This window comes from Zonotrichia albicollis, chromosome 4, assembly GCF_047830755.1.
Source record: "Zonotrichia albicollis isolate bZonAlb1 chromosome 4, bZonAlb1.hap1, whole genome shotgun sequence".
Classification (NCBI taxonomy): domain Eukaryota; kingdom Metazoa; phylum Chordata; class Aves; order Passeriformes; family Passerellidae; genus Zonotrichia; species Zonotrichia albicollis.
The window spans coordinates 74290006-74306362 of record NC_133822.1 but is presented as its reverse complement, the minus strand read 5'-3'; the positions used below and the strand labels follow the sequence as shown (position 1 = coordinate 74306362).

General features: G+C 45.6%; 1 protein-coding gene across 9 annotated transcripts in view; it reads right to left on the bottom strand.

Moving 5' to 3' along the window:
• The window catches only part of PRR5 (proline rich 5), a 61514-nt gene that overhangs the window by 20630 nt on the left and 24527 nt on the right, over positions 1-16357 (bottom strand). For 6 of the 9 annotated variants that reach the window (XM_074540169.1, XM_074540165.1, XM_074540164.1 and 3 more), the window contains 6 exons: positions 15006-15119; positions 8432-8512; positions 7233-7281; positions 6542-6599; positions 3330-3421; positions 1416-1556 (listed from right to left, as the gene is read on the bottom strand). In XM_074540169.1, coding sequence (XP_074396270.1) covers positions 1416-1556; positions 3330-3421; positions 6542-6599; positions 7233-7281; positions 8432-8512; positions 15006-15109 — 525 coding nt within the window. In that variant the 5' untranslated portion in view covers positions 15110-15119. Of the gene's footprint in view, positions 1-1415; positions 1557-3329; positions 3422-6541; positions 6600-7232; positions 7282-8431; positions 8513-15005; positions 15325-15520; positions 15636-16357 lie in introns of those variants that run through there. The other 3 variants (XR_012580160.1, XM_074540162.1, XM_074540170.1) reach the window with 2 other exon arrangements.

The following is a 16357-nucleotide window of genomic DNA, read 5'->3' as shown; positions in this document are numbered from 1 at the left end:
CTAACACACCTCAGAGGGGCTGAGGCCTCAGAACCTCCCCCTGAAGAAGGTTCTGCACTGGCACTGCCTTGTGTGGAGTTCCTGGCGTCTGCTAAGGCAGCTGGGCTCATGGCTCAGTCCCTGTCAATCCCTTGATGCCTCATTACACATTTCGGTCCATGCTCCAGCTTCGCCCTGGGGCTCCTCTCCTCTCTGCAGACACCAGTCTCCATGAGACCCAAACTGCTGTCACTGTGTCACAATCAGCCAGCAGTTTCCAGAAGCTTCTGGAAGGTGGGGGCTATGAGAAGGGAGACAAGACCAAGCAGACATTCCTACATGATAAGGATGTTTTTCCTGAGACAATCGGGCTAAACACACCATTGAACACTCCAACAAAAGGACACTGAGATATCACTGATTCCTCTGAGAGTTGAAATCCCATTTCTTGACCCAGCAGACACAATCTTGCTCCTTTCCTTCATTTTCAAAATTGGCCTCATTAGATTATCTTGCTCTTCAAAACAATTTTGGATACAGAACTAATTCATACTGGGATGAAGAGCAAAGAAAGATTTATAAAAAAATCAGAAGCCATGAAAATCTCAATTCCCTCACCCTTTAAAAATCCACCCCTGGTTCTCTCTTTCCCTTCTGCCTCATTCCTTTTCTCCACATCATACCTCATGCTTTTATTTAATTAAGAAAGTAAAAATATCTTAAAATTGCCTTTTGCCTGGATTTTCTAATTTTGTTTCTCCTACTACTACACAGAGAAAAAAAATCTACCAGTGAAGTCAAATACCACTATCTGGTCCTAATGTTTTTATATCATCAGTTTTGATAGAATGTGGTTCCCAGGATTCAACCATTGCTGTATGAATTGCATATTCACTTGATGCCTGTTTCAGATGTGACCCTTCATACCCTGAGCTGCTAGTACAGCAACACAGAGCATCCAATGGAAACTATGGCATCACCACACACCTGCCAGCTTGCAAAGCTTCATGTTTCAGGGCCTAGTTGCAAAACAAGCCTGTGCTCTCACACTCTCTTGATCTTATGTCCCTACTTTAAGATATTTGATAGTTTAATTATTACAATTATTATTTTATTACACCATTATATGTCACATTATTATTAGATATTCTATACTAGATGACATATTAATATAGAGTACATTACTACTATTAAACTATTGGATAATTAAGATATTAGGCTAATAAGATTTTTTAGACACTAGACATTGGGATATTTGGGTACTAGAATATTAGGATTTAGATATTATATTATGTCTCATGCACACAACATGGTTGCACAGAAGCTCTGGCACTCTGGGTAGGATATTTCCAACAAATTAGCAAAATCAGAGACTGTTTAAGAAGACTTCAGCAATGCAGTAGAGAAAGACAAGCTGAGAAAAGTAACCAATTTACCTGAAGTATGAGCAGCATCTGAACAATAGAGGGTGGAACTCTGGCTCTGGAACGGGATAATGCATCCTCCAATTTGATATTGAGGGTGATTATATTCCTAAAGTGCAGAAGAGCCAACTGCCGAACAGAGGGCTCCTTTCCCTTGGAAACACAAAGACAGCAAGACAGATTATAAGCAGTGTGAAATGAGTTCCAAAATCCTCTGTTCAAACTCCTTCCTCCACTCCTGAGGGATTACAGGAATGGCAAACCCAAATGAAACATGAAGGAAACATCCCAAAGGACAGAGAGCAGCCCCCAAGGCTGCACAGTAAATTTGATTTGGCACCAATGAACTCTACAGATGTGACTGTGTCTGACTGCACGTGCAAAGGATGAAGGGCTGGGGTGGGATGGGAGCTGCATGAGATAAGAATATTTTGTATTTTAACAGTTCGTCACAAATTAAATGTATCATAAGTTAAAAAAAGAGGCACAACTGCAAGTTGGTTGAATTTCCATTATTTTGTAAGATTTTGAGTATTCCCTGTTTACTCTCTCCAAATTTGGCAGGAATCCTGACTCAGCCCAGCTGTGGATGCTCCTCTCTGTACAGTTTGAGAGATTCACTATAAAGCAGGAGCAGAGCTGAAGTTTGCTGCTGCATTTTCAAAGCCATCTGTCTTTGGTTCAGCAATGCCTGCTCACTGAGGAGGACTCCAGCTGCAGAACACAACTCCAGCTCTGTCTGCAGGGCTCATGCAGAGCTGTGAAACTTTCTCTCTCTGCCATGAGGGGTTTTTCCTTGGCTATACTTGGCTGTACCTATGGGAGCTTTGGTGTTCAACTGAGGTTGACTTAAGTCTGGAGTAAATAAGCCTGACCCAACCCATTCCTTCTCACTCCCTAAATTATTTACACTGTAGTAAAGAAGGTCCCATATCAGCTTCAGTTGCTAATGAATAGGATTTACAAGAGCACATAAGCACCACTTGAGCTTTTGGAAGAAATGTCAGAACATGGGCAATAAGATCTATTTGAATTTACATGGGACTTAGGATTCTTAAATCCTCAAGGTTCCTTTGGAAATTCAAGTAATTATTTCCATCTGACAGGGGATAAGACTTGTGTTACTGAAATATTGTCAAAGGCCTCAGATACACAACAGAGTTTAATTCAGACTTCATAGCTGTGACTGTCTGAAGATGCAAACAGTAATATCGTTTACATCTGGGTAATCATTTGAGCCATAAAGTCCACTTGAACAAATGGGAGAAGGTTTCCCAATATATTCGGGCACCGAGTTCCCACTAAAACCTGTAGGCATCTATGAGCAACTGCAAAGATCCCTGGCACCTGTGTGGTACACATTTCCTTGAGACTTCAGTGACAAACAATACTCTCTGGCTATCGCTGCATTAGAAGATCAAGCACCTATTGTGAATCTAAAATTACTGTACTCAAAATCTGTGCTCATCAAACTCCACTGACTTTTGCTGTCCACTTACCATAGCAGAGAATCTGATCTCAGAAACACAATTCCTTTTCAAAACTGGAGATACTTCCAGGACAAAATTCACAGTGCAGAGAAGGAAATGCATATATTTAAGTCAACACAACTCCATTTATTCCACTCTGCAACACTTCAGTTTATCATTCATGACATTTTTTGACTTTTAGTGTGATTGGCAGATGGACTAACCAGCCTCTCTGCACTCTACTTTTGTTTTCCAAGTTCCCCTTCATCTTTTGCATCTGAGCACCTCAGAGCACGCGCATAAGTAACTTATTTGTATGACATGGCTAAACAGAACAGCTGCACTGGAGGCTGGCACAAGGAGAGAGACTGAAGGATTGCATCAATCTGCTGATGAACCTGTAAAGCTGCTTTTTCCAGTTTTCTAAGATTCTATGATAACACAGTAATTTTTTCACCTGCACAGGATAGAAAATAGCCTGCAGCATGGGCAGGACATCACTGAAGAAAAAATCCCAGGTTTCAGCTAAGGTATCCAGTAGCTTCTGCCCTGCAAAAACACAAAACAAACTAGTGAAGAGTTTTGGTTGTAATCAGATGGCTGCAAAAAGTAAAATGTGCAGGAAACAATGTGACCCTGCTATATGCTAGGATAAACCATGCAGCAGCTACTTGTTAGTTTTCCACAGTGGTGTATCAGATCCTTCCATATTTGTGTCTTTCCAGGTGACTCACCTAATATTCTTAATAAATTCAGAGTCTGAGGTGACTCAGGAGAACCTTGTGAAGAATGAAGAGTAATGGCCCAGGTTACATCTTCCTCTTGCAGTAACACTTGCTGGACAGGACTGTGGAGGGGAGCAGGGGGAGAGCACAGCAGAGTAGGTGTGGGAGCATTCCTGCAGAGGAACTCACCCCACTGTGCTCTCTCCTGCCTTTCAACTGCAGGGCAGCAGAGCAAACCTCACTCTGTGGAGATGCTCTGTAAAGCATCCTCCCAAACTGATCCCTTGCAGCTTTTCCACTGTTCCCTTTCTCACTTACACAGAAAAAGTCACCCAAGTCCATGGAAAGAACAATCGTGTTAGGGCTGTAATTTTTACTCTCACTTTCATGCGATGCAGTTAGAATTTGCTATGGGGAGAGTTCCCTGCGGCCCTCATCACAAGGCCACCTCCTGTGGGAACTCAGCACAGCATTCCTGATGTGCAGAGTCACCGAGACCACCCCTGGGGGGCTCGGAGGTCCTGGAACGTTGCCAGAAGCGTTTGGTGGTTAGACTTTGATCCTGCACAGGACGTAACAGCTGTATGAGGATGGGAGGATCACACGGGGATAAATGGTGAAGAGATAGATTAATTATAGTGTGAAACACAGGTTTTAGAATCTTGGTACAGGGGGGTTCTAAAGGGACAAGATGGAGGAATTAGGGCGTGTCCTGTCCTCCTTCTTCTTCTTCTTCTTCTTCTTCTTGTCATCCATCTTCGGTGGTGATGGTGGCACTTTGAGATTGGTTCTTACTGAATGTGCACTTGTCAATAAGAGTGAAAGGTATTGGGGAGAAAAGGTAAATATCTTACACGTAGTTTTTGGTATAAAGATAAGTGACCGCCCCGAGGGCAGTCAGTGTGCTCATGGCTGGCTTGCTGTGCGGACCTCTGTTGGGACGGGAAAAATATTGTAGATAAGAATTAATAAACAACTCTGAAGACCGAAAAACCTGAAGACTCCGTTCGTCCTTTGGAGCGCGGGCTGCCCCAAGGCCATCCCGAGCCTTTCCAGGCCATTAGAACAGCCGAGACGGGACAACCTCCAGCCCATTCCTTGCCAATCCTCACAACAAGGCCCCCTCCATGTCCTGGAATATTCACAACAAGGCCACCTCCATGTCCTTCCCCAGCTGCAGCCACCTGGAATCCTCCCCAGCAGAATCTGGAGAAGCTCTGGCCAGGCTGTACAACCAAGCTGGATATTGAGCTCCTCACAGAACATTTTACACAACACAGAGGCAAACGCAGGAGCCAGGATCCACAGAGGAGATATGGTTCAACAGGTGGGCTCTGGCTTCAGATCCCTGTTCCCCAAAAGGGCCCATGTGACCCTGGACAAGCTCTCTACCATGCCTGTGACCCCAAGCCAGCTGTGAGAGCAGAGCAACGCCTGCACCTCCACCAGCAAGTGTTATGGAGGAGAAGACATCAGAGATCCTGACCTATTCAGACAAGACAATAGGACCTACCAGGAAGCAAATTCAGTAGCAATCAATCAATATTGCTATTGGTGTCAGAATGTGATGCTATTCTCAATTTTTGTATTAGAGCATTACTTGGAGCTTCATCCAGGGAGTATTTTGTCCAGAATTACACACATATCACATAGCAATTCTGCATGAAAGCACTGACACTGGTGACTGCACTCAGAGTTAGCCAGTCTTCACTATGGGATACTTGATCCCTCTACCTTTTTAGGCACATGATGAATAACATCAGTTGTGGTGAATCTGCAGCTCCTGAATGATTTCCTTGCTGACGACTCTAAGTGCTTTCAGTGACAGATATGGATCATCATGCTATACAGTGTTCCACCAGCTGCTGGCTTGTGGAACACACCAAGATCGTTTTTCAGCACCACCAGGCAGGAATTCTCTCCATCCTGCACAAGACTGAAAAGGGTGTTCTCTGTTTTCATTTTTAAAACATTTTTAAAAATACCTGTTTTTCATTAGTTTTAATGAAATACAGCAGGAGACCAACTAAAAGATTTCTTGCAGCTGTAACAGTAGTAGTAGTAGTAATAATAACAATGGTGGCAGTAGTAGTAACAGTAATAATAAACATGTGCTGGTTTTGGCTGGGATCAGTTTCTTCCCAGGAGCTGGCAGGAGCTGGAACAGCGCTGATAACACAGGGATGTTTTAATTATTGCTGGGCAGGGTGTGCACAGAGCCAAGGCCTTTTCTGCTCCTCTCCCACCCCGCAGTGAGGGCCTGGGGGGGGACACAAGGAATTGGGAGGGGTCCATTTTCACTTCTCCCGAGCGGGATGTCACTGAAGGAGATGGAGCGTCCTTGCTGGAGACAATCCTTCCCTGACTCCCTCAGAGCTGCTCTGGGCAAGCACCTCTCCTTTGAAAAGGTTAATGAGAGCACCAGGGCAGGGCCCAACAGCAGACTGCAGGGATGGACTGAGACCTGCTGACCCGCAGGAACAGAGTGCACAGCATGGACTGAGGAATGGATTGAGGAATGGACTGAGACATGCTGACCCACAGTGCCAGGAACAGAGTGCACAGCATGGATTGAGGAATGGACTGAGACCTGCTGACCCGCAGGAACAGAGTGCACAGCATGGATTGAGGAATGGATTGAGGAATGGACAGAGACCTGCTGACCCGCAGGAACAGAGTGGAGAGCATGGATTGAGGAGTGGACTGAGACCTGCTGATCCACAATGCCAGGAACAGAGTGGAGAGCATGGATTGAGGAATGGATTGAGGAATGGACTGAGACCTGCTGATCCACAGGAACAGAGTGGAGAGCATGGATTGAGGAATGGATTGAGACATGCTGATCCACAGTGCCAGGAACAGAGATGAAGAGCATGCCAGTGTCTCCAGAATGCATTTGCTAAAACACCTGTGACACACATAGCCATGCTAAAATCCAAGTTACCTTCATAAAACCAGATCTTGTCCCTTAGGATCACCATGCCTTTTGTGAGCAGCTGATTCTGTAAGTAAAACACACACTACATTTACTCAATCCTGCACTTCCCTACAGCCATCATATTTCACATTTTGTTCATTCTTAACTTTAGACAGTGAAGGGGGTCTTTTATTTTAAAAATTAATCATCAAAGAGCTCTTGCTGTGTCCATCTTATTTAACTGACTTGGGACCCTTTGTGAAATTCTGCTATAATCACCTGCTGTTTTTAGGACAAAGTGCTTCTCGAACTTCAAATGCCTGACCTACAAAATGTACTCAGAGAAGCAGAAAGAATATTGCTTCAACAGACAGTGGTACTGACTTCCAAAAGTCTTTCCTAGTAACTCTATTGCAATGAACTTCCCTGGTTTACTCAAGGACTTCAATTTTAAGCTAAAAACCAAGGTCTGAAACCAAAAGAAAGACAGCAGTGACCTACAGAAACACCGTGGTAGGGTGGGCTTTCCCTGTCTAACTATCCATGTGTATACAAAATGCCAATCTCGTTAATCCGTTCATTTCAAAACCACAGAGGAGTCACTGGACATCTCTGAATGCTTTCAAGGGTCTCCAGGTCATCATTTAGAGTGGGCAAAATTATTCTTCTCAGTAGCATAAAACAGAATTGTCTTTAAATAAAGAAAACACAGGCCTACCTGCAGATACTCAGTGAAAAATGATCCCAGTTCTGTTTTCAGTAATTGCCTGTATTAAAAAGAGCAAAAAAAGAATCATGCTTTCCATCAGTGCATTTCTAGTCAGCTTGCATGTTCAGTCAAATGAGATGATGCAATAAATTGAAATCAACAATGTCACCAAGCATCATTGTGGTGCAGGGTTTATAGCCAAGTAAATTAAAGCAAAATTTGGGCACATTTCTGTCTGTTTGTTGGTTCATACCAGATTATATTTGTCTGACACATCAGCAGAAAATTTTTTCACTTCTGTCCCTCAACAGCAGATGAACACATTAAGGGAAATGCACTGGGCCAAGCAATCTCAGTCCAGAAGTACCTTTTTTGTCAGTCAGATAAAGCTGAACAATCCTAAAGGCACTTACAATAATAACACTGATTAACCATTATTCCAGCAAGTAACTCAGCATGATTGATGGATCATGCTGACTGACAGACAACCTAGAAAAGCTACTCCTTGTATGTCATTTTCTCACCAGCCATGTAAGAAATAACTGAAGAGTGAGTTTATTTTCATTTCAAGAAGAGCAAACACAGGCCCAGTATCATCTGGCTGGACTTTTCTGAAGATATTTCCACAATGAAAGGAACCAGACTGGGAATCAGACAGAGACAGATGAAGCCAGAATATCTGTGTATTCTGGGGAATATACTGGAGTGTCTGCCTCCAGTGCCCAGCCAGAGCAGCAATAAGCAGGGAAAGGGAATAACTGAGGATCATATCAGGAGACAGCTAGGAAACATAATAAGCTGTCTGTCTTTTGTAAGTGCAGATTCTTTCCCACCATTTATTTTATAAGGCATTGGGCAAATTTCCATATGGAAGTCTGCTGCTTTGCCCTTGCCAGTGAGAGGGTTGGGTAAGTAATAGTAAGTGCTGAAAAAGTAGTAAAATGTGAAGTGTTGTAAATCCAGATATCAGCTTATATCTTGGTATATTTTCTTTTCAACTGTAACTTAAATAACTCAAATGGTAGAAATTTCACTTTTTTTTAAAGGGAAGAAAGTTCCCATCATTCATCTCACTGGCCTACAGTTAATCTGTTGCAGACAAACTGGCACTGGGACAAACCTGAACCCTCAGCAGCAGCTGTAGGTGCCAGGGCTGGCACACAGCACTGAGCACTGGCTGAGAAGGCCCTGCAGCCCCAGGCTCTTACCTGACTCCTTCATTGAGGTTGTAGAGCTCATGGTCTGGCAGACCCTTGCGCTGGAACACCGCTATCACTCCATTGTGGATGCTGAAAGAGGACATGAAGAGTCAATAGTGCCCAGCATGATTTGAGAAGGTAACACCTCCACAATTATCCCAGCATTTCTGTCTAAAGCACTTCAGGTCCTTTTAAAAGTCATAGATGACTTCTGGTACTCCCCCCATCCCAGATGCCTAAAAGGAAATTACTGCCTAGAAAATAGATAACAACTTTGAAAATCAGCTCCTTTTGATTTGTTCCAGCTCAGTGGCTTCAACAGCTGCCCATCTGAAATCAGCAATTTCAAAAACTTAGGCCAGTATTTTTAAGTACTGCAAGTATATATTTTCAAGTAGTCCCACTGCAAGGGGCTGTCCCTGCAGGAGCTGTGCCAGGCAGCAGCAGGGATTCCCTTGGCAATGCCAGTGCCCACGTTAACCTTCCCCAGGCCCATGCTAGGACAGCTCCCTAGCTGTCCCCAGGCACACAACAGCAAAGAGAGGCACTATGAGAAAAGCTCAGCCACCTTCACCTGAGCAGGAAGGAAACTGAAAGTGGCAGTGAAGGAAATACAGACGTAGCCAGAAATAAGAACCACTGTCCTCTTCTCTCTTTTGTTCCTCTGAAGATGTTTCCAGGGCCTCACACACGACTGTGCCGCAGCAGTCCCTCCTTCCCCCTACACCCACAAGCACAGATAACATCCACGGTCTAACCCAGATTATTTTGGCTGGCTCACACAGACACACTCAATTTACAATTACCTGAAAATCAGCAGATAGATGTCTCTGGTACACAGTGTAGTGACGTGGGTATTTTAACATTATGAGTAATATGGGAAATAAGATCAATGCAGTGAATGAAACAAGCAGTCCTTACACACTCTTCTGATTCAGAAATGAACACTGCAATGTTGCCTGCCAGACTTCTGCAAGGAAGAATGACTCAATATCTCTCCTAAAAGGCAACGTGCTCCCTGTCTTTCCCTCTGGCACCCCTTTCTAAATGAGAGAGAGGTCTTCTCTCCCCAACTTAAGAGGTCCATCATTATTCCTCAAAGAAATAAGAGAGAGCAAGCTTTTCAAACCAGAATTAAAAGGGACAGGTTGTGAGCATTTAACTTATTGTCTGTATAGCAGAACAGCATCTACATAAAACATCCTAAGAGTGAACTTTCAATCTGCCCTGATCTCCCTTGTAGTGAGGGACAAGATCCTTGCCTGGAAAACAAGCCCTGGCCTCATTAACTGACCACCTGCCTTTCCTTCTCATCACAGACAGCAGTGCTGGTATGGAAGGTGCAGGATACACCCCCAGCCTGCAGGTTATGTGGGATGCTGCTGTGGCCTCAGTTTGTGCAAGGATAATGAAAAGTTTGCTTAAATCTTCCTAGTTACCTTAAACTAGTGAAATAGAACAGACCTAGACCCTGATTAAATCAAGAGGTTTCTATAACAAGTGATTGCTTTAGAAGGTTTGGTCGGAATGGTTCAACCTTTTGGTGTAAAGAAAATCTGAGCTGCTGCTCACACACAGCAGTCCTGCAAGATGCTTGAGGTGGGTGGATGGCTTAACCTGTGCCTGCAACCAGCTTTCACTGAGGCTTAAGGCAGTGATGTACACAATGAAACTTATACTGCAATAGTTAACCTGGATGGAAAATGCCTGTAAACTCTCTTCTCTAACTCTTGTACAACATGGAAGTTAATAATGGGTACCCTCGTGCACTAATATTGCTGTGAGCCCCTCCTGTGTGCCTGCTGTGTGTGTGTGTGTGTGCACAGGAACATGGCACTGCAGGAAACAAAGGAGAGTCCAACAGATAATGGCGTTAAATGGGTTAATTAATAATGAGTGCCCTCATGCACTAATATTGCTGTGAGTGCCTCCTGTGTGTGTAAGGGTGTGTGCACAGGAACATGGCACTGCAGGAAACAAAACACAGTCCAATAGAGCCCAAAACCTCCACAGAGCAGGCTTGCTGGAGGAGGGGAAATCAGGAGGTGGAAACTGCAGAGACCCTTTTTGGGGGTTGCCTTTAGAGTAACAAAATGTCAGATGGCTCCAGCAATGTACTGCACTTATCTATCCCACTACAGATTGCCAAAGGAAATGTTGCCAACACCCAAGGCAGCCCTCACAGCCACAAAAACCAACTCGGCAGCCTGAGAAACTTCATCTCATCCAAAAGACAGCTCATTGCACATTGGACTGAACTCCAGAGGACGGGGTGGCTCCAGCTGACCAACACGTGGGGAATGGCAGCTCCAGCGCACACAGCACAGACCTTCCCCACCACTGGCTTCACCATGAAGGGAACTGGAAGGTGCAGATGCCTGAAGCACAGAGCTGGGTGCTTGCTGATGGCACCCTCAGCCAGCCCAACAGGGTCCAGGTGGGCAGGGCGGGGTGGATTATTCTGATATTTACACAGTATTATCAATTGTAGGCTGCTGCCTCCAGAGCTCATCACCACCAAAACAGACATTTCTCCTGAGCTGCTGTTTGTCCATCCAGACACCTCTGGGGTGGGAGGCTGGCTCCCTCCGGTACCACCCAGAGCTGTTCTTTCACTGACATCTGGAAGCCAAGAAGGAAAAACTATTGGGATTAAAGCAGTTTTCTGCAGGTCAGACTCAGTCTGGCCAGAGATGAGGAATTACCCCAAAGCTGGGCTTGCAAGCTCTTTAAGTCCTGATCCTGTGTGTGTTTCAGCCATGGCCCTTCCAGCTGGGCATTTCCTGGCAAAGCAGCAGCACTGGTCAATGTTGATACTCCATATCACACATCACACAGATCATTTCAGTTCTCTACAGCAGCCACAGCCTTTGTGTGCAAACAGCACAGGTAAAATACCACTCTTAGTGGTATTTTATGTAGTGCTCGCAGATTCTGCCCTTCCCAGAGCTCCAGGTGAAGTCCAGGAGAAAAAACAATGCTGTGTGAATAATCACACCCTCTGACTACCAGGCAGTTAAAGACAACATTTTGCTTTCAAAAGGGACTACATTAATTAGGGCGAATCTCCTCTTCACAGTTACATGAACTGCTAATTAACAATAATTAACCTGATATACTTGCATCAAAACCTTCTTGAAGTCTCCTTCACCAGCCCTGCTCTCCCTCCCATCCCACAGTGAGATTTCTGTCTGCCTCCCATGCACACAGAGCGCCAAACACTCCACACAGGGCTTCAAATAAAGGGTCAGGGGAAAAAAAGGTGATCCTCAGGGAGGCAGAAATATTTTAAAATATTTCTAAATAAAAATCGAATAACGGATGAAAGAGAAAAATATGCTGATCTGGAACTTATGGTGATCCACTGGAAAAGTCTTCCTGTGATCTCAAAAAACATTAATCTTAAATGACGAGACGAAATATGGTTTTTATGGCTGTATAAGTTATTTTACAGGAAGTTGTTGTGCTTTTTACAACCCTGTAAAAAATTAGCCCAGGCCATAAAATCCTTTCAGGTATGGTATGTCTCCTGGGATTTACTGCTGATCTCACTAATGTCACAAGAAACTTACCTGTTTTCTTCACCTTTCCTTTGCTATCTCCTACGCCTTCATGTCTCTGTGAATTTCCCATATTTTCTGACATCCAAGAGGATCTGAGATCCTGGAGGCTTTCCCAGAGCACAAGGCAGCCAGGAGCAGCTCCTGACGAGGCAGCGTGTGCTGGCTCAGTCAGAATGAACACCCTGCCGTGGATTTATCCGGCCTCAGTGGGCCCCTGGTGTGCAAGCTCAGGATTGAACCCTGCGGTTCTCAGCCCAATTGGTTGAGTCAGCATTCGGCATTCATTTCTTCCCTGAAGCAGAAATGGGGCTGAGGGGGAGAACAAGAACTGAAGACAGGGCTAGTAAAAAAAATCTGAACTATTTTAGTGCAATGCAAATTGTGTGAGCTGTAATTCAGTAAATTGTTCCACTATGCTGCCATTGGCTGCTAGTGAACGGCACCAGGGTCCACGGGAAAGCAGGTTCTGAAAAGCCATGATACAAAGTCTCGTTTGCCTAACAGCAGGCAGCAGCTTGGCACCAATTGCCCTCTGATGTTACAGTACTGAGAAGCATCACCGCATTGTAGTTCAGACGTGAAGAAAAGCACTCAGGGACAAAGTGACCTTCCTTGCTCCCCCAGCAGGCTGAATCTGGCTTCTTCACGCTGTCCTGCCCTGGTGTGCAAATGCAGAAATAATCCTCAGGTATGAGAATTCAGCCTGAGCTGGGACTGGTGTGAAGGGGGCAGAGGCAGGGGAGGGGACACCACTGGACCATGGTGGCCACACAGCAAGTGCAGAGGGGCAGCCATGCAGGCACCCCTGTGAAAACACCCACAGTGACAGAGCTGCTGTGCTGTGAGAGACAGACCCCACGAGCAGCACCTCAGCTTCCCAGTCCCTGCATGGCCAGGGCAGCATCCTTGCTCTGCCTGCAGATCTGCCTTTCAGCACAGCATCTGTTCGTGTGGGGCCGAACCTGCTGCGTGCTGCATCTCCACTCTCCCCACCTCGGCTCTCTCAGACTCGATCAAGGGCTCTTTGAACAGCAGATACACACGTGCCACACCCAGGCACAGCTGCTAACAGCAAGGCAAGAACACAGCAGACATGTTAATATAGAACAGCCAGCCCTGGAGAGAAGGGAGAGCTCTGCTGGTGCAGCTTGCCTTCCCTGATCAGCAGGCTGTTATGCTTACACAGAATGAAACAACACAAGCCATCATTTCATTGGGAAGGAAAAATACTTCTGTAAACCAAAGCATGCAAACTGTCCCACGTTGGATTGTTTCAATTTTGCAGCAGAAAAAGAAAAGAAATTCCACAGCCCAAGATTTAAAAAAGCCAGACCAGATTTCTGGTGAGTCAAACTTCAGATGTCCAGGAACATCAGTCTCCCCAGGAGAAACGAACACAGGTTCCCTCAAGACTAGACCCTGCTATATTTGTCAAGACGGACATGCACTGGTTATAGGCAGAAGGTACAGTAGATCATTTCCTAATCCATCTAATTCAGTGTCATTTAAGACCTGGTCTTCCTCAGGACAAAACCTAGTTTTTCAGTCTGTAGAATATCTGAGTTTCTTAACAGCAACAGATGACACAAGTCTTTCTGAGCCTGAAAGAAGAATTACCCTCACTCTTTCACTCAGAAGAAAGCCTTGCCCTGTTAAACAAGAAACCAAGGGCCTTCCCTTTGCCCGTGCAGTGACCCCGCTCATGTCTGCAATAGCTGTCCTGTGAAAATAAAAAGTTACAAACTCCTGCTTGCTAGCAAACGCATCCCAGCTAGGGAAATCCTCCAGTTTGAGTGTCAGCAGGCCCAGGCCTGGAACTCTGTGTCTCCCAGCAAGCCTGACCTGCTCTGCATTCACAGCAGCCTCCACAGCTCCCTCCCCACATGCAAGGCTGGAAAAACCAAGCTCTGCCAGCAAAAGCTGTCAGCACACCATCACAAAAAGGCTCTGGGGACTCTCTTCTGCCACCCTGATCCCCTCCCAGGAGTCTCTTACTCCCTGCTGCTTCCCCTGGGGCTACTGGCCAAATAAAGTCCCAGCTGGAACAACTCAGGATGGCCCAATCTATCCTTGAACTACCACCACCACCCATCTGCACATCAGCTACAACTCAGGGTCACACAAACAGCATTATATTTGAGAGGAAAATCAGTCTCTTTTGTGACCAGCACAGTTTCAGAGTTTAGTGCACTGCTGGCATTAAACACCTAATTCTTAATACAGACATGAAACCACAAATCAAATGGTGAGAAGGACAGAAGATATGCTATTTAATATATTTTATTTTTCTCAGAATTTTAGCAAATTTGTCTGTAGTTCACTGGTATTTTTCTTCCTACAGTTGAACCACCTCCCACTTATAAAATACTACAGATGACACTTTCCACGCCATGACCCAGGAGGTGACATTTCATTTTCAAAAATCACCTAAGAATTTCATTCCTAATGATTCATCTTTTAAGATTGTTGCCAAAATGGACTTTCTGAATAGCTGAACTGATTGATACAGTCACAATATGTTTGCATAGGTTTTCTTGTAAAACAGCCACAGGATTAAAATGTATAAACACAATAAAAGTAAACAACCAGGGCTTATTTTCCCTGTCCAAAGTGCAGCTGCTTGCATGTGTACATACACACATGCACAGATCTATTTGTACTAGCGTGAGTAAACTTAGCAGACTTTGTCCTAAGTGTATCAACTACCAGCGACAGCCATAGATATGCAGATAAAAAGCATGTAACTTAAAAAAAAAAATAACCTAAGCCAAATAAACTTTTGAATGAGAATATCTAGATAGACACAAAGGTACGTTTGTAGCTGGTCCCTATGAAACAAGTTGCTGTCACAAAGGCTGAAGGGAAGGCAGGGACCCCTGTTTGTTATAAGCCTTTAGAGAAAGACTAAGAGCACGGGGAAAAAGGCACTCCTGTGTTTATGTGAGCGGGCAGCCAGCCTGCAGCCCAGGGAGCAGCCCAGGGAGCAGCCCCTCGCACTCCAAGCCCACGCGTGCCCTTACCTGTTCCAGGCGGCGTTGGAGCAGGCCCGGCGCTGCTGCGTCCCCCGCTCGTCCAAGGCTGCCTGCTCTCTCTTGCCCAGGTCACTGAGGCTGGGCGAACTCATGAACTTCAACCTGCGAAGAGTCCTCATGGTCAGAGGTGTGTGTGCGTGTGGCAGCTACGCACACGCCATCCTGTTCACGCGCACACACACGGCTGGGGCAGCGGCGCAGCGCGAGCGGTTCCCTCCGGCTGCTGGGCAGAAAACAAACTTCAAAAAGAAAGAAGAGAGAACCGGTCTCTACGGAGCACACCTCTGCCAGCAAGAAAACAAACCTTTAATCAGATCAACTCTGACGTCACCAACTGTGGTTAATCATTTCTCCAGTCCTTTCAAGAAATAAGTCCAACTTCTGGCTGCCACAGCGCACTCAAGGGGCCCCTGTAACCGCAGCTGCCCCAGGCACGAAGGCTTCCCTTCCCTTCCCTTCCCCCTGGTGTCCCGGGAATCTCGCTCAGCACTGCGCTGCTCCACCTGTCACAGCAACTGCTCGGCTCCTCCAGCAGCCTGGGGGGCTCCTGCAGTGCTTCCCATCCTCTCCCCCTCTTCCTGCACTCATAAATGGAAACCAAACTGCAGGGCCACGGACCTGCAGGAACAAAAGCAAACCAAACCAGCAAACCTAAGAACCAGCACTGACGCACTGAGACTTTACTGTGAAGTTTCGTAACTGCTGTGCCTGGCCACGTTAGGACACTGAATGCTCACACTCACACATCCACACCCTCAGAGGCTGCTCTGGCTCAGAGCCTCGCACAGAGGATTCACCAGCAATTTAACTGCTGAATGAAATGCGATGGGCTGGGCTTTAGCATTTGCAGGAATTCTTGGTGGCCACACGAGAGCCAGATGCTTTGCCTTTCTCTGCCTTTTACTGGTTTTATTTTAAATTGTGCTAACAGCTGCACGACGTGGGGCACACTGTGTTTCTACAAAAGCCCCAGGTGTCTTAACTTCAAAGGGAAAATCTCTCTCTGACTGCAGCTGAAGGATGTGCTGCCACCAGACTCCAGCCCATGCTGAGTTCACTGTCACTCACTTGCAGCTCTGTTTCAAACCCAGGAGTGCCTGGCTCACCTTTGGGAAAGCTTCAACAGACGGAGCCAGAACATCAGAATGGCTCTTCTGTGACTACGGCATTCATCTGGTAAAAGCCACAAAGGCTGCTTGCAGAGTAACCTGCACTCACTGCAAAGGGGCTGCAATACAAGAACCCAGCCTTTGCCTTTTTTTTTTCTTACTTTCTGTTTTCTCCTTACCCTTTTCATCTGTGATAGCCTGTTGTCTAGATTCAGGCTATAACCAGATTTG